This window comes from Rhincodon typus, chromosome 31, assembly GCF_021869965.1.
Source record: "Rhincodon typus isolate 14 chromosome 31, sRhiTyp1.1, whole genome shotgun sequence".
NCBI lineage: Eukaryota > Metazoa > Chordata > Chondrichthyes > Orectolobiformes > Rhincodontidae > Rhincodon > Rhincodon typus.
The window spans coordinates 37,697,735-37,724,815 of NC_063362.1; the positions used below are offsets into that span (position 1 = coordinate 37,697,735).

At 43.5% G+C, this 27,081-nt stretch overlaps 1 protein-coding gene across 1 annotated transcript in view; it reads left to right on the top strand.

Annotated features, from left to right (window-relative positions):
* The window catches only part of LOC109922779 (ephrin type-B receptor 2), a 383,441-nt gene that overhangs the window by 79,673 nt on the left and 276,687 nt on the right, over positions 1-27,081 (top strand). The window contains exons 3-4 of the mRNA XM_048614910.1: positions 17,402-17,416; positions 23,844-24,528. Coding sequence (XP_048470867.1) covers positions 17,402-17,416; positions 23,844-24,528 — 700 coding nt within the window. The remainder of the gene's footprint in view (positions 1-17,401; positions 17,417-23,843; positions 24,529-27,081) is intronic.

Consider the following 27,081-nt stretch of genomic DNA (forward strand, 5'->3'; position numbering starts at 1 on the left):
TTCACCTGCACATCTGCCAATGTGGTATACTGCATCCGCTGTACCCGGTGTGGCTTCCTCTACATCGGGGAAACCAAGCGGAGGCTCGGGGACCGCTTTGCAGAACACCTACGCTCGGTTCGCAATAAACAACTGCACCTCCCAGTCGCGAACCATTTCAACTCCCCCTCCCACTCCTCAGACGACATGTCCATCCTGGGCCTCCTGCAGTGCCACAACGATGCCACCCGAAGGTTGCAGGAACAGCAACTCATATTCCGCTTGGGAACCCTGCAGCCTAATGGTATCAATGTGGATTTCACAAGTTTCAAAATCTCCCCTCCCTCTACCGCATCCCAAAACCAGTCCAGCTCGTCCCTGCCTCCCTAACCTGTTCTTCCTCCCACCTATCCCCTCCTCCCACCTCAAGCCGCACCTCCATCTCCTACCGACTAACCTCATCCCGCCCTCTTGACGTGTCCGTCCTCCCTGGACTGACCTATCCCCTTCCTAACTCCCCATCTACACTCACCTTTACTGGCCCCATCCCCGCCTCTTCGACCTGTTTGTTTCCTCTCCACCTATCCTCTCCTCTATCCATCTTCTATCCGCCTCCCACTCTCTCCCTATTTATTTCAGAACCCCCTTCCCCTCCCCCTTTTCTGATGAAGGGTCTAGGCCCGAAACGTCAGCCTCTCTGCTCCTGTGATGCTGCTTGGCCTGCTGTGTTCATCCAGCCCTGCACCTTGTTGTCTCGGATTCTCCAGCATCTGCAGTTCCTACTATCTCTGATTCAAGTACCTTAAAGCTTACTGAATTGTGATCACTGTTCCCGAGCCGCTCCCCTACTGAGACGTCAACCACCTGGCCAGGCTCATTCCCCAATACTGGGTCCAGTACAACCTCTTTCCTAGTTGGATTATCTACATACTGTTTCAAGAAGCCCTCCTGGATGCTCTTTACAAACTTGGCCCCATCCGAGCCCCAAGCACTCAGTGAGTCCCAGTCAATACATGGGAAGTTAAAATCACCCATGATAACAACCCTGTTACTTTTACATCTTGCCAAAATCTGCCTACATATCTGTTCTTCTATCTCCCGCTGGCTGTTGAGAGGCCTATAGTAAACCCCAAACATTGTGATTGCATCCTTCCTGTTCCTGAGCTCTACCCATATTGCCTCACTGTATGAGCCGTTCAAGGTGTCCTCCCACAGTACAGCTGTGATATTCTCCTTAACAAGTAGTGCAACTCCCCCAACCTTTTTATATATCCCTCTATCCCGTCTGAAACATCTGTATCCTGGAATGTTAAGTTGCCAATCCTGTCCCTCCTTTAACCAAGTCTCTGTAATAGCAACAACATCATAGTTCCAAGTACTAATCCAAGCTCTAAGTTCATCTGCCTTATCTGTTATACTTCTTGCATTGAAACAGATGCACTTCAGTCCACCAGATCCGCTTTGATCAGCAACCACACCCTGCCTGCTCTTCCTCCGAGTCTTACTGATTTTATTCTCTCATTCCTTTTCAGTCCATTCACCTTTGCTTTGGTTCCCAACCCCCTGCCAAGTTAGTTCAAATCCTCCCGAGTAGCACCAGCAAACCTCCCAGCCAGATTATTTGTGCCCCTCCAGTTTAGATGCAACTTGTCCTTGTACAGGTCCCACCTGCCCTGGAAGAGATTCCAATGGTCCAGATAATTGAAACCCTCTCTCCTACACCATCTGTTTAGCCTCGTGTTGAGCTGTACTATCCTTCTATTTCTAACCTCATTGGCACGTGGCACAGGGAGTAATCCTGAGATTACAATCTTGGAGATCCTGCTTTTTAACTTTCTACCTAACTCCCTGAACTGCTGCTGCAGGACCTCGTCACTCATCCTATCTATGTCGTTAGCCCCAATATGTACCACAACCTCTGGCTGTTCACCCTCTCCCTTCAGAATGCTTTCTGCACATTCAGAGACATCCTGGACCCTGGCACCAGGGAGGCAACACACCATCCTGGAGTCTCTTTTACATCCACAGAAGCGCCTATCAAGAGGAAGAAGGAGGCTTATGTAGAGATGAGGCATGAAGGCTCAGTTAGGGCGCTTAAGAGTTGCAAGTTAGCCAGGAAGGATCTAAAGAGAGAGCTAAGAAGAGCCAGGAGGGGACATGAGAAGACTTTAGCAGGTAGGATCAAGGAAAACCCTAAAGCTTTCTATAGGTATGTCAGGAATAAAAGAATGACTACAGTAAGATTAGGGCAGGTCAAGGACAGCAGTGGGAAGTTGTGCGTGGAGTCCGAAGAGATAGGAGAGGTGCCAAATGAATATTTTCATCAGTATTCACACAGGAAAAAGACAATGTTGTCGAGGAGAATACTGAGATACAGTCTATTAGACTAGACGGGATTGAGGTTCATAAGGAGGAGGTGTTAGCAATTCTGGAAGGTGTGAAAATAGATAAGTCCCCTGGGCCGGATGGGATTTATCCTAGGATTCTCTGGGAAGCTAGAGAGGAGATTGCAGAGCCTTTGGCTTTGATCTTTGTGTCGTCATTGTCTTCAGGAATAGTGCCAGAAGACTGAAGACTAGCAAATGGTGTCCCCTTGTTCAAGAAGGGAAGTAGAGACAACCCTGGTAATTATAGACCAGTGAGCCTTACTTCGGTTGTGGGTAAAGTGTTGGAAAGGCTTATAAGAGATAGGATTTATAATCATCTAGAAAGGAATAATTTGATTAGGGATAGTCAACACGGTTTTGTGAAGGGTAGGTCGTGCCTCACAAACCTTATTGAGTTCTTTGAGAAGGTGACCAAACAGGTGGATGAGGGTAAAGCGGTTGATGTGGTGTATATGGATTTCAGTAAAGCATTTGATAAGGTTCCCTATGGTAGGCTATTGCAGAAAATACAGAGGCATGGGATTGAGGGTGATTTAGCGGTTTGGATCAGAAATTGGCTAGCTGTAAGAAGACAGAGGGTGGTGGTTGATGGGAAATGTTCATCCTGGCGTTCAGTTACTAGTGGTGTACCGCAAGGATCTGTTTTGGGGCCACTGATGTTTGTCATTTTTATAAATGACCTGGATGAGGGCGTAGAAGGATGGGTTAGTAAATTTGCGGATGACACCAAAGTTGTGGATAGTGCGGAAGGATGTTGCAGGTTACAGAGGGACATAGATAAGCTGCAGAGCTGGGCTGAGAGGTGGCAAATGGAGTTTAATGCGGAAAAGTGTGAGGTGATTCACTTTGGACAGAGTAACAGGAATACAGAGTACTGGGCTAATGGTAAGATTCTTGGTAGTGTGGATGAGCAGAGAGATCTCGGTGTCCATGTGCATAGATCACTGAAAGTTGCCACCCAGGTTGATAGGGTTGTTAAGAAGGCGTACGGTATGTTAGGTTTTATTGGTAGAGGGATTGAGTTTCAGAGCCATGAGGTCATGTTGCAGCTGTACAAAACTCTGGTGTGGCCGCACTTGGAGTATTGCGTACAGTTCTGGTCACCGCATTATAGGAAGGATGTGGAAGCATTGGAAAGGATGCAGAGGAGATTTACCAGGATGTTGCCTGGTATGGAGGGAAGGTCTTATGATCTTATGAGGAAAGGCTGAGGGTCTTGTGGCTGTTTTCGTTAGAGAGAAGAAGGTTAAGAGGTGACTTGATAGAGACATACAAGAAGATCAGAGGATTAGATAGGGTGGACAGTGGGAGCCTTTTTCCTCAGATGGTGGTGGCTAGCACGAGGGGACATAGCTTTAAATTGAGGGGTGATAGATATAGGACAGATGTCAGAGGTAGGTTCTTTACTCAGAGAGTAGTAAGGGCGTGGAATGCGCTGCCTGCAAAAATAGTAGACTCGCCAACTTTAAGAGCATTTAAATGGTCATTGGATAAACATATGGATGATAATGGAATAGTTTAGGTTAGATGGGCTTCAGATTGGTTTCACAGGTCGGCGCAACATTGAGGGCCGAAGGCCCTGTACTGCGCTGTAATGTTCTATGTTCTATCTGTACCCCTAACTATCGAGTCCCCTATAACTATTGCCCTAGTGCTCTTTGTGCTTCCCTTAAGAAGGGAGCCAGCCGTGGTGCCACCAGTGTGCCTGCTGCTGCTGTTACCACCTGATAGGTCAACCACCCAACAATATCCAAAACGGTGTACTTGTTAGAGAGGGGGACAACCACAGGGGGATTCCTGCACTGGCTGCCTGCCCCTTCTAGCAGTCACCCATCTATCTGCCTGCACCTTGGGTGTCACCACATCTCTAAAACTATTGTCTATGACACTTTCTGCCATCCCCATGCTCCTAAGTGCATCCAATTGCCACTCCAACCTATCAATGCGGTCTGTGAGGAGCTGCAATTGGGTGTACTTCCTACAGATATAGTCATCCAAGACACTGGAAGCATCACGGATCTCCCAAATCTCACGTGCAGCACTTAAACTCACTGACTGACATTTCTATCCCCAATCAAGCTGTTCAGGAAAATTTATTATACAATTACCCTTACTTATCGCTGCAAATACCCAAGGTAGGTTTTCCCCTCACTTACCTTCCCAGGATCTCTCCCCTTCCAGTTGCTTCTCATCCTCACAGCAGTGTCTGTGTGCTTTTTCTTCAGTTAGAGAAGGAGGTAGGGAGGGAATCACTAAGGAAGTGTTTGGGGTTGAATTGTCACTTGACAACAGGCCTTCCGCTAACCACCTTCTGGAAGCAGTGACTGCACTGATGCAGATCTTCCCCATGTCAGCCAATCAGCATCACCACTCTGCTGCCATCTTCAGGGTGGGCATATGAGGAACAACTGGATTGACTGGGCTTGTACTCACTGGAATTTAGAAGAATTGGTGGGGTGGGGAGGATCCCAGAGAAACATAAGTAATCCACATGGGACTGGACAGGCTAGATGCAGGAAGAATGTTCCTGATGTTGGGGAATTCCAGAACTCGGAGCCACAGTCTAAGAATAAGGGGTAAGCCATTCAGGACTGAGATGAGGAAGAATTTCTTCACTCAGAGTTGTGAACCTGTGGAATTCTCTATCACAGAAAGCTGTTGAGGCCAGTTTGTTAGATATATTCAAGACGGACCCTTGCAGCTAAAGTGATCAAGAAATATGGAGAGAAAGTGGGAGAGGGATACTGAAATTGAACGATAAGCCATGATCTATTGCATGGTGATGCAGGGCTGAATGGACTACACCTGCATCTATTTTCTATATTTAAGATCCAGGAAAAGGAAGGAAGGAAGAACAAATGTTACAGTGCCAAGAATGTTTTGTACAGGTAATTTAGAGTAGAAGTGGGGGCTTTATATCATGGGATTAAATTGTTGATGTGGAGATTTTGGGGGAATTTAGTGCTGAAATAAGGTTATTTGAGGCACGCCTGTATGTTGAGAGCTGAGATGATTAACAATGCTAGAAAGAAGTGGAGGGTAGAGAGGTGAATCAGAGTCACAGCCTCAGGGGACCATTATTAAAGAACGAGACTTTTGATCTTTGAGGCCAGCAATAAACCCTCAGTTTCTGAGGGACCACTAACAGCAGGGAACCCTCAAGCTGGAAGAGTGAGGAGTGAATCCAGTGGCGCTCCCTTTAATGTAAGGAAGTGTCTGGGAAAAGGAGCCAATGTCGCAAGTAGACAATGAGGCTTGGAGTCTAGAGTAGACAGCAGTGAACAGCTTACTTTTTCGAATACTATCCAGGGCTGGGGAAGACTCTGCAAAGAGTTGAAGCATTAGGTGTCCTATGCGAAGGAGAGAGAGAGACAATCTAGGGGAGTGCCGGTGTATGTTCAGGGTTTGTGGGATACAAGTAGGCTGTAATAAGAAGCTGGAAGGTTGAAGGGACATTGGGAGGGAATTTGATGGCAGGGAGGGAGGCATGAGATTGGGAGACACCAATAGCCTGCAACCCATGAGGTTATTTCCCCATGGGGGTAAACCAAAATAACCAAACTTACTGAACAACTCCCAAATGAAAGATTTAGCAACAACAAGGTGTCACTTTGCAATTTTTGTTTTAATTCAACTTAGCATTAACACAAATTTAACATGAGTTAATAGGTGAATGATACTTTAAAAGAAAGGTAACGAACTTTGAAGAGTTGAGACAAATGAAGATATGTCTTATTCAACCATAAACACATACCACATGCACAGACATGTGGCACTACGTGCACTTGAAAGTACACTAACATATTTGATATGTAAAATCTCTCACTTTGCCACTCCATTCGTTCAACCCTCAACTCATGTTTGCTGGCAGCTGTAATCCATCGAAGGACCTTGGAGACTGTCATCGCCCAGGTGGCACACTGCTATACAGAATATTTACAGCTAGGTTGGGAAAGACTCTGCAAGGGCTGAGTTGAGGCAAAGGTCATGTACACATGTTGGTTAGGTTCATGACAGTCTTAGTGATACAGGTTCCTCAAAAATACATTTACTCATAAACCTCTACACCCTTTCCAAGTGCAATCATATCCTTCTTATGGTGTGGTAAACAGAGCTGCACACAGTATTCCAACTGTAGCCTAACCAATGCCCTTCAAAGTTGTAACATGACTTCTGCATCTTGCTAATGAAGGCAAGCATCCTGTATGTCTTTTTTTAACCACTCTGCCTACCTGTGCTGACAACTTTAGGGATCTATGGACTTGTACACCAAAATCCCTTTGTTTATCTGTACTCTCTAGGGACCTACCATTCATTGTGTAAATCCATCCCTTATTAACCCTCCCAAAATGCATCATCTGACATTTATCAGGATTAAATTCCATCTGTCATTGCTTTGCCTAGCTGATCAATGTCAGACTATAGCTTGAGACTATTTCCCCACTATCAACACCACCACCATCTGTAAACTTACTAATTATACTTTCTAGATTCACATCCAAGTCATTAATGTACATAACAAAAGCAAAAGACCCAGCACTAGTCCCTGTGGTACACCACTGGTCACAGGCTTCCAATCACAAAAACAACCCTTCACCATCACTTTTTGCTTCCTACTTGCAAACTAATTTTTAGATCCAGTTTGCCAACTTACCTTGGATCCCATGGCTCTTAGCTTTTGGACCAGCCTTCCATGTGGGACTGTGTCGATCCCTGAAGTAAATGTAAACCACATCAACTGCACTACCCTCATCAACACATTTAATCACCTTTTCAAAAAACACAATTAAATTGGCCATACAGGATTTACTTCCAACGAATCTGTGCTGACCATCCCTGATCAATCCCTGCCTTTCCAAGTGTTGATTAATCCTGTCCCAGAGAATTTTTTTCCAGTAATTTCCCTAACACTGATGTCAGGCTAACTGGTCTGCTATTTCCTGGCCTATCCCTGCTGCCCTTATTGAATTAAGGAACCACATTAGCTATTCTCTAGTCATCTTCACCTGTGGCCAACAAAGTATTAAGTATCTCTGTCCTGTGTCCTGCCTTGCCTCCCATAGCAGCCTTGAATACATCTCATCAGGCCCTGAAGGGCACCTTTATGTCCACTGAGACACCTAATACCTCCTCCTTATTAATATTAACATGCTCTAGAACCTCATGATCCCAACTGAAATCTCCTGCTATAATGTCGAACTCCTTTATGAATACAAACGAGGAATACTTATTTAAGAGACCTCACCTGTGAACAGAGAAGCAACGTTAATGTTTAAACTCCAGCACTACTGTTTACCAGAACTACAAAGTGTTGGAAAATTGTTTTTCTCAATTTATGGGAGTCCTGACCTGTTAACTGATGGAAATAAAGAAGGCCCTCAACATGAGAGGCTTTGTTGGGGACAAGCAAAGGTGAGGTCAAGGCTTCAGAGCAAGTGTAAAAAACGTCCAAGCAACCCGACTCTCAAGCACGCCTGCTCCTCTGCTGCAGAGTCTGCAGATCACATAATGAACTATCAATCATTTCAGAATCCATTGAACTAAAGTGGAAGCAAGTCATCTTTGATCTTGAGAGACTACCTAAGATGATTTTTACCATTCAGGCTTTGCTACTTGTATAATTCAATTACCAGGATGAAAGAAGGTGATTTAGATGAAAATTAATTTTTCTTTGGTCCAACAATCCTCATTTCTATGCAGACCGTTCTGTTGTTCCTGATCATTGATAATGCTGTTGTACTGAATATAGTCATGAAGACAGGCTTCTGCTTGGTAACAGTGGTTAGCACTGCAGCCTTACAGCACCAGGGACCCGGGTTTGATTCCAGCCTCAGGCGACTGTCTGTGTGGAGTTTGCATATTCTCCCTGTGTCTGTGTGGATTTCCTCCCACAGTCCAAAGATGTGCAGACAAGGTGGATTGGCCATGCTAAATTGCCTGTAGTGTTCAGGGGTGTGTGGGTTATAGGGGGACGGGTCTGGGTGGGATGCTGCAAGGGTCGGTGTGGACTTGTTGGGCTGAAGGGCCTGTTTCCACACTGTAGGGATTCTGTGATTATGTCCCATCCTATTAATCATCTTGATACTTTTGGTCCAGTTCAGAAGTGGCCTTTCTTTTGACCACCTAGCAATATGCCTGGCTCTGTCATTATGCTGTTTCATACATTCAACCCTCTTTTTAGTCTTTGAAGTTAACATTTTTAAATATCTACTGGCAATCTCAAAGTTTAAATTCCTGTTATTATACCTTTACACTCTCTGTTCTCCTTTTGGTGTCCCTTTACAATGAAACTTTCCTCTAGATTAACGAAAAGGTAGACAAACACAATATAGGCAAAAAGGGTATGGGATCCTCAGCTTGACAGAAAGGTATGAAGTGTAAAAGCAAGAAATTAGGCAAAAGTTTATAAATTACTAAAGGCCTCAGCTGGAGTATTGGATTTAATTCTGGGAACTGCAGAAGGGGAAAGATGTTAATGCGTTGAACAGAAAACTGGGTGGGATTGTGACTTGAGGATGCAAGGAGGCTTCAGACAAGTTGAGCAAGCAAACACGTTGCAGATATGTTTAAAATAAGTTATACATCTTGGTGTAAAAATCAGAAAGGCAGTGTATTATTTAAATCGTGATATATTGGAACATGTGGATGTGTAAAGCAATCTGGGTGTTTGGTACATCCATCAATGAAAGTTGACAGGCAGGTGCAGGAAGCAATTAAGAAGGTAAATGGTATGTTGGCCTTCATTGCAAAATGAATTGTGTTTGGAAGTAGGGATTATTTTTCTAATCAACGTGTTCAGAGATGTTATTATACACCTCTGGAGCAGGTGGGATTTGAAATCGGACCTCCCAGTCAGGGGTAGGGGCACTACCAGCTGTGCCACAAGAAGTAATGGTGTATACTGCAGTTATACAGGACCTTGCAAGAGACCATACCTGTAGTATTGTGTGCAGTTTTGGTCTGCCTACTTAAGAAAGGATATTCTTGTCATCGAGGGAGTGCAGCCTCGGTTCACTAGGCTGATCCCGGAGTTGGGGGGACTGTCCTATGAAGAGAAATTGGGTCGACTGGGCTTGCATTCACTAGAGTTTAGAAGAATGAGAATCTGATTGAAATGTATAAACTTGTAACATGCCTGGACAGACCAGATGCACGGAGGATGTTTCCCTTGGTTGAGGAGTTTACAACCAGTCTCAGGATATAGTGCAGGCCATTTAGGACTAAGAGGAAAGATTCCTTCCCACAAACTCTAGTCAATCTGTGGCATTCTCTACCACAGGTCGTTATAGAGGCTAAGTCTCTAAATATATTCGAGAGAGATGGATTTTTTTTTAGATTTTGAAGGCATTAACAAGTATGGGAAGAAAGCAAGAATATGGCATCGGATCAGCCATGAACATGCTGAATGGCAAAACAGACATGAAGAACTGAATGGCCTACTCCTGCTCTTGGTTTCTGTTTCTATGCATGCTTCAATGGCTGAAGGACTTCAGTTCTTTGGAGATATAGCTGAAGCTGGCATTGATCTCCATGGAGCAGAGAAGGTTAAGGGATGGTTTAGTAGAGGTGTTCAAAATTATGGAGAACTTAGAGTAAATAAGGAGAAACTGTTTCAGGAGGTGAGAGAGTCAGTAAATGAAGTTTTTTTTATGTAAATGTACCAATCACACATAACAATCAGAGAAACAATGATTTCTGTTCTTTAATTTGAAAATAAGAGAATATATATGCAGAGTTATCTGGGAAGTTTTGAATAGTGAAGTTGATTTCTCCCCAGCTGCTTTTCAACTACCAGCCAGTCATGGGACACATCCTGTTGATGGCTTTAATGATCGACGGAAGTTTAAGACATGACCACTTAAATGTACAAACTACGCAAACTGAAGAAAATTGCTGAAAGACCAGCAGGACAATGAAGAGCTTTGTTTTCACATTGCCAGATATTATCATCTCAGAGGACTATAGAAGCAGATTCAGTATTAAAGATCTTGATCAAGAAGGGAATCAAGGATTATGGGGAAAGGGCAGGAAAGTAGATGTGAGGAATGTTGGATCAGCCATTATCCTATTTAATGGTGAAACAGGCTAAAGGGGCTGAATGACCCACTCTTGTTCTTATTTCTTACACGTCGAAACAACTAAATGGAAATCAATACCTATTTAAGGAAATGTTTGTGGTAAACGCAAAAAGAGAACAGAACTGGACAACTATTTTTAAAGAGCTGACACAGGTACCCAGGCCAAATGATGGTCTCATGTGTAGTATATTTAAAATTTACCTCCTTCAACTTGTCACGTTATGGCTGATCTCCATGTGAATTCTGTTTAGTCTTTGTTCCAAGTCAAGTTTCTGCACCATGTGGGTACCTCAGGATACCTCATTTGGTCTGAGGGCCATTTGTGCAGGAAATGTCAGCTGCTCGAGTTCAAGGTCAGGATTTCCAACCTTGAGGGACAGCTGAAATTTCTGCGGAGCATCAGGAGAATAAGAGTTTCCTGGATCATATGCTCTGTGAAGTGGTCACTTAACAGGCAGTGAGAATTCAGGATAGTGGGTGAGTGCCCATCCGGAAAGGGTAGGAAGAGACAGGAGGTGCAGGGGTCTTTGAGATGTGTGAACACTCAAACAAATGTTCAGTTTTTTTTGATTGGTTTGTGGTGGTGGTGTTGACAGCACCTCACAGGAGTACAGTCTAGACCATGTTATCAATGGAGAAGGATCTGAACAGGAGACAAAACAAATATGAGAAACATAGGGCAGAATCTTATGAAGGTCTGAGGCGATGTGGACTATAGTCAGAAATCTGACAGAATTGGACAAGAATTGGTCCAAGTTAACTTCAAGAGCACCTCGCTCCATGTTTTATGCTTTTTCCCAATCAGCGATGCCATTTTCTCACCAGACAGTAACAAGTTGCTAATTTAGGGGATTTATTGCTTGTTAAACTCCTTGCTAATGGGAGAGCTTGCCTCATTAATATTCAGCTGTGCTGAACAAGCTAAATGTTGAGACATCTTAACATGGAAAGCAGAACCAAGACCTGGCAGCTTCAGTTTGCTACTTGCTCCACATCATGTACAATCAAACTGCATCTCAGTGCTGCTTGCTTACTCTCTAAGTGCTTGCTCTCTTAGAACCTACCTGGATGCTTGGAACATTTTTGCTTTGCCTTGCCCTGCCCTGCCATGCCCTCCCCTGCCATACCATGCCATGCTAATTAGTGCAGTCACACAATAAAGCAGCTTGCCTTGCTGGTGAGCAGCCATTACTCAAGGGGGCATACAGCTTTCTTTTTTCATTCATTCACAGGATGTGAGCATCACTAACCAGGCCAGCTTTTATTGCCATCCCCAAACAAACCCCATCTGGGCAATTAAGTGTCAACCACATTGCTCTGGGTCTGGAGTTGCATATAAACTAGACCAGGTAAAGATGGCAGTTTCCATGCCTAAAGGATATTAGTGAATCAGATAGATTTTTCTGAACAATCGACAATGCTTTCATGGTCATCCTTAGACTCCTAATTATTGAATTCAGATTCCATCATCTGCCATGGTAATTCTCAAAGCCAGGCCCCCGAACATTCGTGAGCATGGCAGATGGTGGAATTTGAATTCAATAAATACAGCAGTGTGCTGCATCAATCTCACAACTGCACTATATGCCAGCAGCTTAGGCAGCAAACACAGCACGTGCAGCGAGCAGGCAGCCTTGTTACAAAGTCTTGGGGGGCATGGTTATTATTAAAGTCAGTGGAGGCACCCATCAGTCAAGGGGTTTTGGCACAGTAAGTTACGGGCAGCCTCCCATTCCTGGGACATTGACCACAGTCAGGCATGTGGTGTTCCGCATCCCTCTGCACTCTGTGATGTAGGTATAGGGTCTAATTCTACGTGTTTATTGATGGCCTTCTTGGTGTTGAATTAGAATTAGACCCTACACATACACCATTGCAAGGAAAAACTGGAAAGGAGGTAACCAATTCCAACGGACCCCAGAGTTTAAATACCAGGCGGGAAAACACAATAGTGCCTAATCGGAGACTGCACTGATGATGTTACTCAGCAGGATAATGAAATGTCTATGAACTGACGAACCAGCTCAGCAAGCGAACCAACCACACGACATGAAGATATTCTTCATATTGAGCAATGAACTTTCGGGATACACAGACAGACAGATGACCATGAGGAAGCAGTGACTTCTTTTCAATAAAAGGTAACATATTGTAAAGTGCGTTGTCACTCATGCCACAAAAGTGCCCTCCATTAGTTTCCTTCTTCCTCTTCCTCTCACTATCTCTTCATGTACTCTATGGTTCCACAGCTGGGACAGAGAGAGCCTGCTGTGCAGTGAAGCGCATTGGTCCTGAAGGTTGGTCAGGCTGCCATAGGGCTCTTGTGTCTGGACAGGCCAGACTTTCTTCTTGCCAGATGCATGTTGATGCTCCTTCGCATAAACGTCCAAGTATTTGAGGTGCGGGGTGGTGGGGGGGAAGACAGGATGGAGGAGGAAGGCCAGCAAGCTCTGGAGTGTCCTGGATAGAGACTTTTGGGGGGCCTCTGTGCAGTTCCTCCTGTGCCTAGGCGTCTCTTGCACACTGCAGTTTCCTTGTGAGAAAGGGGCACCTGAAGTGCCCACCAGATTCCCCATTTCTCTGTCAAAGTGTCTTTGGCCCTGAGGACTACTGGTTGGGGTCATGGAGTGCAGGTGTTTACACCTCTAAAGCAGACCCTGAGGTGCTGGGCCTGGCTCTCCATGCTAGCTGCCATCCTGTCCATGGAGGCAAACAGATGTTTGCATGAAATACTGCACTGCTGCAGTTTCTGGGCAATGTCTGCTGCTCATGTTCCTCCCTGTCATGTGCATAAATGTGCACTGATTGCTGACACCACAGAGTCCTCTCCTGCCTGGGGCTTTGCAGTTACTGGTCTTTGAAGGTCTTCCGCATGCCAGTAGCCTCGGGTGATTGTTCTTTGGCAAGCTGCAGAGCTGTTTCTGTGATGTCCTCACCTGCTTATGCCCCCAAACTTTCTAAGCCTGACATCACCCACCAAGGTGTCAGTGTCTGGCTGGTTGCTATTGGGGTTGAGTGGGGTTGTGTGTGCAGGAGGCATTATTAGAATATAACATAAGAACATAAGAGTGGGAGAAGGCCATCTGGCTCATCGAGCCTGCTCTGCTATTCGATTAGATCATAGCTGATCTTTTCATGGACTCAGCTCCACTTACTTGCCCACTCACCATAACCCTTAATCCCTTTACTGTTCAAAAATCTATCTGTCTTTTCCTTAACAACATTCGATGAGGTAGCCTCAACTGCTTCACTGAGTGTAGAATTCCAGAGATTCACAACCCTTTGGGTGAAGAAGTTTTTCCTCAATTCAGTCCTAAATCAGCTCCCCTTATTTTGAGGCTATGTGCCCTAGTTCTCGTTTCAATCGCCAGTTGAAACAACCTCCCTGCTTCTATCTTATCTATTCACTTTGTAATTTTATTTGTTTCTATAAGATCCCCCCTCATTCTTCTAAATTCCAATAAGCGCAGTCCCAGTCTACTCAATCTCTCCTCATAAGTGAAACCTCTCAGTTCCAGAATCAACCCAGCAAACCTCCTTTGCACCCCTCAAATGCCAGTATATCCTTTCTCAAGTCAGGAAACCAAAACTGTACATAGTGCTCTAGGTGTGGCCTCACCAATACCCTATATAGCTGCAGCATAACCACCCTATTTTTAAACTATCCCTGTAGCAATGAAGAACAATATTGCATTTGCCTTTCTTATGTATCTGCTGCACCTGCAAACCAAAGTCTTATGATTCATGCACAAGGATACCCAAGTCCCTCTGCACAGTAGCACACTGTAATTTTTCACCATTTAAATAACAGTCCATTTTGTTGTCATTCCGACAAAAATGGATAACCTCACATTTACCAACATTGTACTCCATCTGCCAGACCCTTGCCAACTCACATAAACTATCTATATCTGTCTGCAGACTTTCAGTGTCTTCTGCACTCTTTGCTCTACCACTAATTTTAGTGTCATCTGCAAACTTTGAACACACTACATGTGGTCCCCAATTCTAAATCATCTATGTAACTTGCAAACAATTGCAGTCCTAACACTGATCCCTGAGACACATCACTAGCCATTGACCACCAACCACAAAAACGTCCAATTATCCCATTCTTTGCTTTCTGTTAGTTAAACAATCTTCTATTTATGCTAATACATTACCCATAACACCTTACGCAGCAGCCTTTGGTATGGCACCTTGTCAAATGCCTTCTGGAAATTCAGATATACCACATCCTCTGGATCCCCATTGTCTACTGCACTCGTAATGTCCTCAAATTCCAGTAAGTTAGTTAAACTTGACCTGCCTTTCATGAACTCATGCTGCATCTGCCCAATGGGACAATTTCTAACTAAATGTCTCGCTATTTCTTCGTTGATGATAGCTTCGAGCATTTACCCCACTACAGAAGTTAAGCTAACAGGTCTATAGTTATCTGCCTTTTTTCTACTTCCTTTTTTAAACAGTGGTGTCACATTTGCTGTTTTCCAATCTGTCAGAACTGCCCCAGAGTCCACCGAATTTTGGGAAATTACCATGAATGCATTTGCTATTCCCCTTGCCATCTTTTAGTACCCTGGGATGCATTCTGTCAGGGCCAGGAAACTTGTGTACCTTTTAGCCCCATTAGCTTGCCCAACATTACCTCTTCAGTGATAATGATCGTTTCTAGGTCCTCACCTGCCATAGCCTCCTTGTCATCAATTATTGGCATGTTATTTGTGTCTTCCACCATGAAGACCGACACAACATCCCTTGTCAACGCCTCGGGCAGTTCCTCATTTCCCATTACTAAATCTTCCTTCTCATCCTCTAAATCACCAATGTTTACCTTAGCCACTCCTTCTTGTTTTATGTATTTGTAGAAACTTTTGCTGTTTGTTTTTATATCAGAGCTAGTTTACTCTCATAATCCATTTTACTTTTCTTTATAGCTTTCTTCGTGGCTTTCTGTTGACCTCTGAAGATTTCCCAATCCCCTAGTTTCCCACTGATCTTTGCCACATTTACTTTAAATTTTGTACCTTCCTTAATTTCCTTTGTTATCCATGGCTGATTATCGCTTTTCCTACAGCCCTTCCTTTTCACTGGTATATACTTTTGCTGAGCACAGTGAAAAATCGCTTTGAAAGTCTTCCACTGTTCCTCAACTGTCCCACCATACAGTCTTTGCTCCCAGCCTATCTTAGCCAACTCCTGCCTCATCCCGTTGTAGTCTCGTTTGTATAAGCACAAAACACTGGTATTACCTGAGATTTTACCTTCTCACCCTCCATCTGTATTTTAAATTCAACCATACTGTAATGGCTCCTTCCAAGTGGATCCCCAACTGTGAGATCGTTAATTATTCCCATCTCATTACACGAGACCAGATCTAGGATAGCTTGATCCCTCATCGGTTCCATTACATACTGTTCAAGGAAACCCTTACAGATACATTCTATGAACTCCTCCTCAAGGTTGCCTTGACTGATTTGATTTGACCAATCAATATGTAGTTTAAAATCCCCCATGAAATTTGCCGTACCATTTCTACATGCATCAGTTATTTCTTTGTTTATTGCCCGCTCCACCATGATGTTATTTAGTGGCCTATAAACTACGCCTATCAGTGACTTTTTCCCCATACTATTTCTAATTTACACCCCACATTGATTCAACCTTAGAACCATAGAATCGATATCATTTCTCACTACCGCCCTGATATCACCTTTAAATATTAGAGCTACATCACCTCCCTTTCCTTCCTGTATGTCTGTCCAAATAGTCTGATACCTCCGGATCTTTAATTGCCAATTGTGACCACCCTGCAACCATGTCTCTATAATGGCCACTAAATCATACCAATTCGTGATGATTTGTGCTGTCAATTCATTTATCTTGTTTCAAATGCTGTGAGCATTCAGATAAAGTGCCCTTGTGCCAGTTTTTATACCTTCTTTTTGACTCCTAACACCTCCACCAGAAGAACCTTTGTTTTCAAACATCCTCCCTTTTCCTATCACTACCTGGTTTTCACTTATCTTAGTGCTACACTGGTCAGCTGCTCCTTGCCTTAATTTACTGCCTGATTCTCTTCTTCCTTAAGCCCTAACCCACTCTAGCTAAGTCAGAACCTCCCCCTGGGTTCTCATTCCCCTGCCAAACTAGTTTAAATTCCACCCAACAGTACTAGCAAAACCACCTCCAAGAGTATTGGTCCCTTCACTGTTTAGGTGAAGACCGTCCCTCTTGAACAAGTCCCACCTTCCCCAGAAATGGGGCAGCATGGTGGCTCAGAGGTTAGCACTGCTGCCTCACAGTGCAGGGACCCGGGTTCAATTCCACTCTTGGGCAACTGTCTGTGTGGAGATTGCACATTCTCCCCGTGTCTGCATGGGTTTCCTCTGGGTGCTCCAGTTTCCTCCCACAGTCCAAAGATGTGCAGGGTAGGTGGATTGGCCATGCTAAATTGCCCGTAATGTTCAGGGATGTGTAGATTTGGTGGGTTATAGGGGGATGGGTTTGGGTGGGTGCTCTGAAGGATGGTGTTGACTTGCTGGGCCGAAGGACCTGTTTCCACACTGTAGGGATTCTATGATCTATGAAATGGTCCAATTATTCAGAAATCTAAAGCCCTCTCTCCTACACTGCTCCTCCAGCTATGTATTAATCTCACTACCACAGGTAGTAATCCTGGTTTTTAATCTGGTTCTTAACTCCCTAAATTCAGCCTTCATGACCTCATTCCTGTTCCTACCTACGTTGTTGTGTACCACGACCACTGGCTGGTTCCGTCTCTAACCTCACTCCCCACCCCCACCCTCCAAACGCCCTGCACCCACTCAGTAACCTGCAGGACCCTTGCACAGAGAGGCAGCACACCATCCTGTTGTCACCAGAGTGGCTGCAGAAGTGCATCTCTGTTCCCCTACCATTATTGTCCAAAACGCCTTTTTCTCCCCCTTTGTACAGCCGAGCGACCCCACGGTGCTGCGGGTTTTGCTTTGGCTGCAACTCCCTGAGGCATTATCACTGTCACCAGACTTCAGCACAGAGTGCCAGTTGGCTATTGGGATGGACTTTGGGGACTCCTGCACTACCTGTCTATCCTTATGCTTGCATGCAATGGTCACAAATTTCCTATCCTGCACCTTTTACACTGTGGGGTGACCACCACCTTGTACATGCTATCCACGTAACTGAAGTTCTCCTGGATGCTCCTCAGTGCCTCCAGACCTCAAGACATCTTGCTGATACCTCCTCTGAGACTTCTCTAGTCTTATCATCCAGTAAAGGAGGGCTGTTCTGGTGGAACTGGACTTTTCACAGCACAGGTGGTAGAGATGCTGGGAATACCTGCAAGGCACAAGAGAGAGAAGATGTTGCTGCCAATCATTACTGCCAATGATTCATGAATAATTTATTGTTGCATGTATTTTACAGTGAAATACAACAAAATACAATGAAAATTTTCATTTGTTGCCATAATTTGGCTATGTTTTGATAAGAATAAGAGAAAGTGAAAAGACTTAGCTTAAACAGAAGTCTGTCTACCTAAGAGCTATGAGCCTGCTCAGAACCATCATCACCTCACCAGACTCAACTATTGTCAAAATTGCCGCTCCTCAGGCACCATCTTTCACTGCTGGGCTGATTTACATTCACCACCGCCCATGCAGGGCACACCAATGTTGGAGACTATTGCTGTGGTCAGTGATGCTGTGGTTAGAGACAAAAAAACTGCAAGATGCCGGAATCCAAGATAGACAAACAGGAGACTGGAAGAACACAGCAGGTGCTGAAGTGCCCTCCTGCCACCACTTTATCGCCATCAGCCAAGAACGAAGTCGCCGATTTTCAGGTGCCATCTTTCGCTGCTAGACCTACCTTGCTGATGTTGCCTCAAGGCTCCCTCTCCTTCATGCTGGGCTCACTTCCCCCCTGCTGGGCCCATTAGAAGTGGTGTGCAATGACAGTGGGGCTAATGTGAGAGTTGCAGTGAATGAAAGGTGATACTTATTTAGTTGGTGGAATATGGATATCTTGGCATCCCCATAGGAGTGGTCTGGGTCTTCTCCTGTGAAGATCTAGATTATCTCCTCATGGAGCCTAATGACCAGCAGACTTTGTTTCCTATTCATTAGCAAATCCTTTTTCTGTGTTAATGTATCACCACCAACACCTTGAACCCTTGGGCACCTTTTGTGGTGACTCCTTATCAAATAACTTTTGGAAACCAAAATACACCACAGTTACTAGTTCCCCTTTATCCACCTGCTTGTTAAATTCAAATTAACTGTAGTCCACTCTAATGCCTAATATGATATGACTTCTATCTGGAATGCTGCCCAACACTCACTTTATGTACCCATTTTCCTTGAACTCATTATGCTGATGCCCATCCTGTATCAATTCAATTTCAATCCTCTCTTAACTACACGAATGACCTTCACCATGGGGACCACCTTCACTTTTGAGTGAGGTCCTATAAAGAACAGAGTTTGATGATTTCCATCTTGCAATCATCAGGACAATCAGAGGATGTCAGTTGAGGAGTGTTTTTTGTGACTGGGAACCTGTATGTAATGGGGCTTTACAGGGGTCAGTTTTGGGGCCTTGCTGTTTGTGGTATACATATGTGTTTTAGATTTGAATGTAAGATTGTACATCAGTAAGTGTTTTGAAAATTGGTAGGATGATAAATGGGAGGATAGCTTTAGATTATAGGAGAATATAGACAAACTGGTCAGATAGGCCAGTCAGTGGCAAATGGAATTCAACATGGGTAAATGTGAGGTGACGCATTTGGGTGGAACAAACCCGGCAAAGAAATACATGAACAGTAAGATCCTGGGAAGCGTTGAGGATCAGAGGGACCTTGGACTGGTACAACTTTGAGGGGAACACAGGATCATCTTAAGGATCAAGACAAGTGGATAAAGCTGTTAAGAAGGCATATGGTATACTTGCCTTTGTTAGTCAAGGCATAGAGTTTAAGAACAAAAACAAAGTTGCTGGAAAAGCTCAGCAGGTCTAGCAGCATCTGTGGAGGAGAAAACGGAGTTAATGTTTCGGGTCCAGTGACCCTTCCGCAGAACATAGAGTTTAAGTGTTGGAGGTGATACTGGAACCGTATAAACCATTGGTTAGGTCACAGCTAGAGTATTGTGTGCAGTCTTGACTCCACATTATGGAAGGAATTGACTGCACCAGAGATGGAGCAGAAGACATTTACCAGAATATTAGCTGGGCTTCAGAAACCGTCATTGTGATTGTTTTCTTTGGAGCAGAGAAGACTGAGTGGGGCCACAATTGAGATGTATAAAATTATGAGGGGCATAGATAGTCTAGATGAAACTTTTTCCCTTGGGGGTGGGGTCTATGACCTAGGGGCATAGATTTAAGGCAGAGGTTAGAGGGGATGTGAGGAAACTTTTTTTTCAGGCCTGTGGGAATCTGAAATTCCCTGCTTGAAAGGCTGGTGGAAGCAGAAACCCTCAGCACTTCAGAAGTATTTAGATGTGCACTCGCAATGTTAAAGCTATGGGCCAAATACTATGGGGGAAAATGCTAGAAATTGGGATTACAATAGTTACTTTTTGACTGGTGCAGACTCAATGGGCCAAAGGATCTTTTTCTGTGCAATAGTCCTCTGATTAGTCCAGTCATTATCCTGAAAATTTAACCAAAGGATGGTTGTCACCTGTTTTGTTGACAACATTTCATAGAATCATAGAATCTTGCAGTACAGAAGGCAGCTATTTGACCCATCATGCTGTACCAGTTCTCCAAAAAAAGCTACTTAGCTAGTCCCACTCTCAAGCACTGTCTCTCCGTAGCCCTCTAACTCCATCACTTTCAAATTTACATTCAGTTCTCTTTTGAAACCTATGGAATCTGCCTCAATCACTCCTAAGCAGCATATTCCAAGTCCTAACAACGTTTCTCCTCGTCTCACTCCTAGCTCTCTTGCTGACAATCTTGAATTTGTGATCCCTATTTACTGACATACCAACTAGTGGAAACAGATTATCTTTCTTTACCCTGTCAAAATTGTTCAATTGTTTTGAACACCTCAATAAGGTCACCTCTAAATCTTCTCAGTTTCAAGGACAACAAGCCCAACCTAGAATATAGAACATAGAACAAAACAGTACAGCACAGTACAGGCCTTTCGGCCCACGATGTTGTGCCGATCTATTATCCTACTAAGATCAATCTACCCTGCATTCCCTACATTTTACTATCCTCTATGTGCCTGTCCAAGAGTCGCTTAAAAGTCTATAAAGTATTTGACTCTCTAATCAGTATCTAAAGTATCTAACCTCTCTAATCTTTCTTTGTATCTAAAATCCTTCATTCCTAAAATCATTCTAGTAAATCTCCTTTGATCTCTCCCCAGAGCCTTAACAAACTTCCTTAAATAAGGTGTCCAGAACTGAACACAATACTCCACAATGTGGTCTGACCAATGATTTGTAGAGATGTAGTATCACTTCCTTGCTTTTATACTCTATGCTCTATATATAAACCTGAGGATCCTATAAGCGTTCTTAATAACTGTTTCAACTTGCCTGGCCACCTTTAGAGGTCCCTCTGCTCCTGTGCTCCCCTCAAAGTTGTACCATTGAGCCTGCATTGTCTCTGTGTTTCTTCTGCCAAAATGCATTACCTCACATTTCTCTGCATTGAAATTCATTTGCCAGATATCTGAAAAGTTGGCCAAATGGGCAAGGACCTTCTGAAGTCACTCTGCATCATCTTCACAATTCATTATTCTCCCTAGCTTAGATTCATCTGCAAACTTAGAGATTTTGGCCTCAACACCCATCTCCAAATCAGAAAAAGCAATAGTCCCAACACCGATCCCTGGGGAACACCATTTTCAGCTCATCTCCAATCTGAGAAATACCCATCTATATTTACCCTCTGTTTCCTATCTTTGACCAGCTTCTAATGCATGCTGCCAAGGACCCATCAATCCCGAATGTTTGTAATTTGCTGACCAACCTGCTATGTGGCACCTTATCAAATGCTTTCTGAAGGTCCAAATATACAACATCCACAGCACTACCCTCATCCACTGCCTGTGATCCCTCATCAAATAGCTAATTAAATTTGTCATACGTAATCTGCCCTTGACAAAGCCATGTTGACTGTCTGGTATAATCTTATTTTTCTCTACCTTATTCCATATGAGTGTCTCCATCAGTTTTCCCACTATTGATGTCAAGATGACAGGTGTGGATACTTATTGGATATTCCAGAATGTGTGAAGAATGGAGCTGCTGACCAATTCAGGATTGTCAGTCTGGCCTGCAGTGTGGCACATTTGTGTGTACTGCAAGCTATATGTATTAAAACACAGGACCTTGTTCTTCACAGGCAGAAGGAACATGAACACACACTGTACGTGCACTTTCAACACAACAACTATGTGAGACGATGCTGCATTTATCACTTGCCTTATCCCACTAAAGTCTCATTAAAATGTTTACAATCTTTAGCAGTATCCTTGAAAATGTTATTTTCCATTTTCATTGGTGTTTAATCAATAAAATCTTCATAATCTGTGTGATTATAAATGCTAAAATCTTTGCTGAGTCAGCAATCATGATTTGGTTATTTTGCTCACGTCATTCTCTTGCTTATGATAGTTGTTACAAATTAGATTGACAGGAAGAACTGGACCAAAAATTTACTTGGTAACATGCTTTTATTTCCTGAGACACCCATTGCAGAGTACTTGGAAGTGCATGGTAAAGTAGTGTTGAGTCAGCATGGCTTTGTCAAGGGGAGGTCAAGCCTAACAAATCTGTTAGAATTCTTTGAGGAGGTAATGAGCAAGTCAGACAAAGGAGAGCCAGTGACGTGATCTACTTGGATTTTCAAAAGGCCTTTGAAAAAGTACCTCACAGGAGGCTGCTAAATAAGATAAGAGCTAAGTACTGGCATGGATAGAGGATTGGTTGACTGGCAGAACGCAGAGAGTAGGGATGAATGGTCTTTTTCAGAATGCAGTCATCGACTAGTGGAGCTCTGCAAGAGTCAATGTTGGGACCGCAACTATTCATGTTATACATTAACTATTTACACAAAGGGACTAAAGGCATTATTATTAGGTTTGCAGATGATACAAATATAGGTGGAGGGGAAGGTAGTGCTGAGGAAGCAAGGAGGCTGCAGAAGGACTTAGACAGGCTAGGAGGTTGGGAAAAGGGACATATGGAATACAGTGTGGGAAATTATGAGGTTATGTTCTTTCGTACGAGGAATAGAGGAGTAGACTATTTTCTAAATGGGGAAAAGTTTTGAAAATCTGAAGCTCAAGGCGAATTAGGAATTCTAGTTCAGGATTCTGTTAAGGTTACATGCACATTCAGTTGTCCATCAGGAAAGCAAATATAATGTTAGCATTTATTTTGAGAGGGCTACATTACAAGGCAGGGATGTACTGCTGAGGCTGTATAGGGTTTTGGTCAGACTGCATTTAGAATATTGTGAACCCCGTATCTAGGGAAGGATGTTGCGCTTTGGAGGGAGTCCAGAGGAGGTGCACAAAAATGATCCCAGGAATAAAGGGCTCGTCACATGCGCAGTTGCCGACTTTGGATCTGTAGTGCATGGAGTTTAGGAGGATGAGGGATGATCCCATTGAAACTTCCACAGTACTGAGAGGCCCATATGGAGTGGACATGGAGAATATGTTTTCACTGGCAGGAGAGAGTAGGACTTGAGGGCACAGCCTCAGATTGAAAGGGCAACCTTTTAGAACTGAGACAAGGAGGTATTTCTTCAGCTGGAGAGTGGTGGATCTGTGGAACTCATTGCCAGAGAAGGCTGTAGAGACTAAGTCATTGAATGTCTTTCAGACAAAGACAGATAGGTCCATGATTAGTAAGAGAATCAAAGGTTACAGAAGAATGCAGAAGAGCGGAGTTGAGAAACATATCAGCCACAATGGAATGGCAGAGCAGACTGAATGGTCCAATTCTGCTCCTATATTTTATTGCCTTATGGTTTATAATGTATCCGAATACCCGCAATGCTCACAGTTTGCAGAATCCTCTGGGCAATCAGCATTACATGTTCCCTTCACAGGGACAGCGGCATGTAGGTAGAGGCGGTTGTAGAAAAGAAGCAGACAATCATGTCTAACAATGCCATCCACAGCCCATTGCCCATGGCCCACAACTTAACCTATTGCTTCTGCTCCATTATATAGGAACAGGTGAATTCCCAGTTCTTACATATGTTGAAAGCTTTGCCACTGAACGTGGTCACTTGAGTACAATTAACGGTGGGACTGTCTCATCACTTTGTAACTGGAGTCATTTGGTGAAGGAGGTTGGATTACATTGCACTACTGTTACCAATTTCTATGATTCTTATTCATTTACCCTTTCTGTTTCAGTGGGAGGAAGTCAGTGGATACGATGAGTCTATGAACACAATAAGGACGTACCAAGTCTGCAATGTGTTTGAAGCCAGTCAGAACAATTGGTTGCGCACAAAATACATCAAGCGGAAAGGGGCTAAACGTATTCATGTGGAGATGAAGTTTTCTGTTCGGGATTGTAGCAGCATTCCCAATGTTCCTGGCTCTTGTAAAGAGACATTCAATCTCTATTATTATGAATCTAATACAGATTCAGCAACCAAGATCACTCCATACTGGATGGAAAATCCCTGGATGAAAGTTGATACGATTGCAGCAGATGAAAGTTTTTCCCAGGTGGATCTGGGAGGGAGGGTGATGAAAATAAACACGGAGGTCCGTAGTTTTGGTCCAGTGTCAAAGAATGGCTTTTACTTGGCGTTTCAGGATTATGGAGGATGCATGTCCCTAATTGCAGTCAGGGTCTTCTACCGAATGTGCCCGCTGGTGATCAAAAATGGGGCAGTTTTCCAGAAGACACTATCTGGAGCAGAAAGCACATCCCTGGTAGCGGCACGTGGGAGCTGTATCCCGAATGCCGAGGAAGTGGATGTGCCAATCAAACTGTACTGTAACGGAGACGGCGAGTGGATGGTCCCAATTGGGCGCTGCATGTGTAAAGCTGGCTACGAGTCTGTGGAGAATGGCACTGTGTGCCAAGGTAAGAGTGTGTTCACCTATTCATCTATCAAATAATCAGTGAGAAGCCTTATTAGTGACATAGGAAAATCAGAAGGGTTTTGACTCTGATTCCAGTTCACCACTTGAAATTTTTTGATGTTTAGAGATTGCTGCTTTACCTGAGGGATTAAGTTAGAAATAAAAATGGCAATTCAAACAGTAAGATGCTAATATGAAGTCCTTTAATGCAGGTGTCCTAAAAAAAAAGCACAGCCCAGGGATACAATTATGTTTCTTTTATCTACCATCGAACTGGATATTTTGGAATATGTCTTGCTGACTTTTTACCTCAGTAAAATTTTCAACGATTGCTGCTTCCTTCCTAAATCTATGTCCACGCTACTTGGCTATTGTTCTAACGTTTTCAGTTTTTCTTTATTAAGATTTGTTCTGCACACATTTACCTGAATGTTGACATATTCAGGCTCAGTAATGATTGCTTTTTGAAGTGTTCTGAAATGCGTGAAACACCCATGACAAAGCAGGCCTTTAATTTGCAGCAGTCCAAGAGGTGGTTCAAACTGCTAATTTATGTGATTATCATCTATTAATATTTACTTGGATTGAAGACATACATTAAGGAACATAAGTGAAGTTTTTACTTTCAAGTAACAGTTCCAAAAAAACAAGAAATGTTTGGTGTTTTAGAAAACTGAATTTTTGTTTTGTTGAAACGTTTGTGACCTGTTGGATTTTCGATCAGCTGATCAAAAGTTTCTAATTTGGTTACAGTGTAAGTCTGTTTTCTACTCCATGATAATTCATGCTGATATTGGTCTTTTGAAAAGCAGCCATACTTTGAAAGAATTTTAGTTATATTTGAGATCACAGAATTTGCATAATTGTATTATTACAGTTACTGAACATAGCAAGATATTACATTGTTTTGTTCAATTCATAACCACAGTAGTGTTCCTGGTATGTAAGAAGGTTACTGACTCCCAGCATCAGAATACGAACTTGTAAAAACTAAATCTGAAACTCCACCACATCAGGAAGACACAACAGGACCAGAATCAATTATCACCCTACCATACATCAAGGACAGTTCAGTGATGACCACAAGACTACTCAGACCCCTAAGTATTAAGGAGCCCACAAACCAACAACCACCCTATGACAGCTACTGACGAATGTAAAGGATCCCATACCCAAAACCAGCAAAACTGGGGTAATATACAAAATACCATGCAAGGACTGTGAGAAACACTATATAAGCCAAACCAGAAGAAAATTGACTATACGGATACATGAACACCAACTAGCCACCAAGAGACACGATCAATTCTCACTTGTCTCACTACACCCAGACAAAGAGGGACATGAATTTGACTGGGAAAACACATCAATAATTACACAAGCCAAGCAGAGACATGCCAGGGAATTCCTGGAGGCCTGGTATTCCAACCGGAACTCCATCAACAAACACATTGAATCAGACCTGATATACAAACCGCTGAGAAACAAAACCGGAAGTAATACCAACCACCCCAGCAAACCGAGGCATATAAATAACATACGGGACAGAACATTGATGATTCACCAGCGGTGCACTGATAATGTTACCTAGCAGGGTGACGAAACGTTTGCAACCAAACCCACCAGCTCAGTGAGCATGTCTACAACCTCATCCACAACCCGAGCTGCAAATCTTCTCAAAAACTTTATACTCGGGGGTACTTATGCAAGAAACACAGCTTGCACATAGGTGCAGTAGGTAATCAGGAAGGCTAATGGAATGTTGGCTATTATTTCAAGAGTGTTTTAATATAAGAGTGGGGAAGTGTTACTGCAACTGCACAAGGTACTGGTGAGACATCATCTGCAGTACTTTGTGCAGCTTTGATCTCCTTATTTAAAGATATTGTTTCATTGGAGGCAGTTCAGAGAAGTTCTTGCGACGATGATCCCTGGTATGGAGGGATTGTCTTATGAGGAAAGACTAAACAAGTTGGGACTCAGTGTTTAGAAGAATGAGAAGTGAGCTTATTGAGACGCAGGATTCTGAAGGGATTTGACTGGATAAATACTGAGAAGCTGATTCCCGTCACGGGAGAGTCTAGAACCAAAGGGCATAGTCTCAGAATAGAGGGGTGCAAATTTAAGACTGAGATGAGGAAGAATTTCCTCTCTGAGGGTTGAGTCACTGTGGAACTCCTCACCGCAGAGAACTGTGGGGAAAGATCCTTGTGTATATTTAAGGCTGAGATAGATAGATAGATTGTTGATCAGTAGCAGAATCAAAGATTGTGTGGAAAAGGCAGGAAAATGGACATGAGCAATGTCAGATCAGCTGTGATCCTACTGAACGGCAGAGCAGGTGTGAGGGGCCATCAGCCTAAACATTTTTCTATTTCTTATGGCCTTATGATCCTAAATGTAGACGTATCCAGTTTGCCTATCCTTCACTTATTTAAAACAGTTTTCCCTATTTTTTTCCACAATTGACTACAAAGTGTTTTTCCTTTGTTGATGTATCTGATCTATAGCAATCTCTGTTTTCTTTAGTTGTAATTGGCTCTGTTTTTAATTT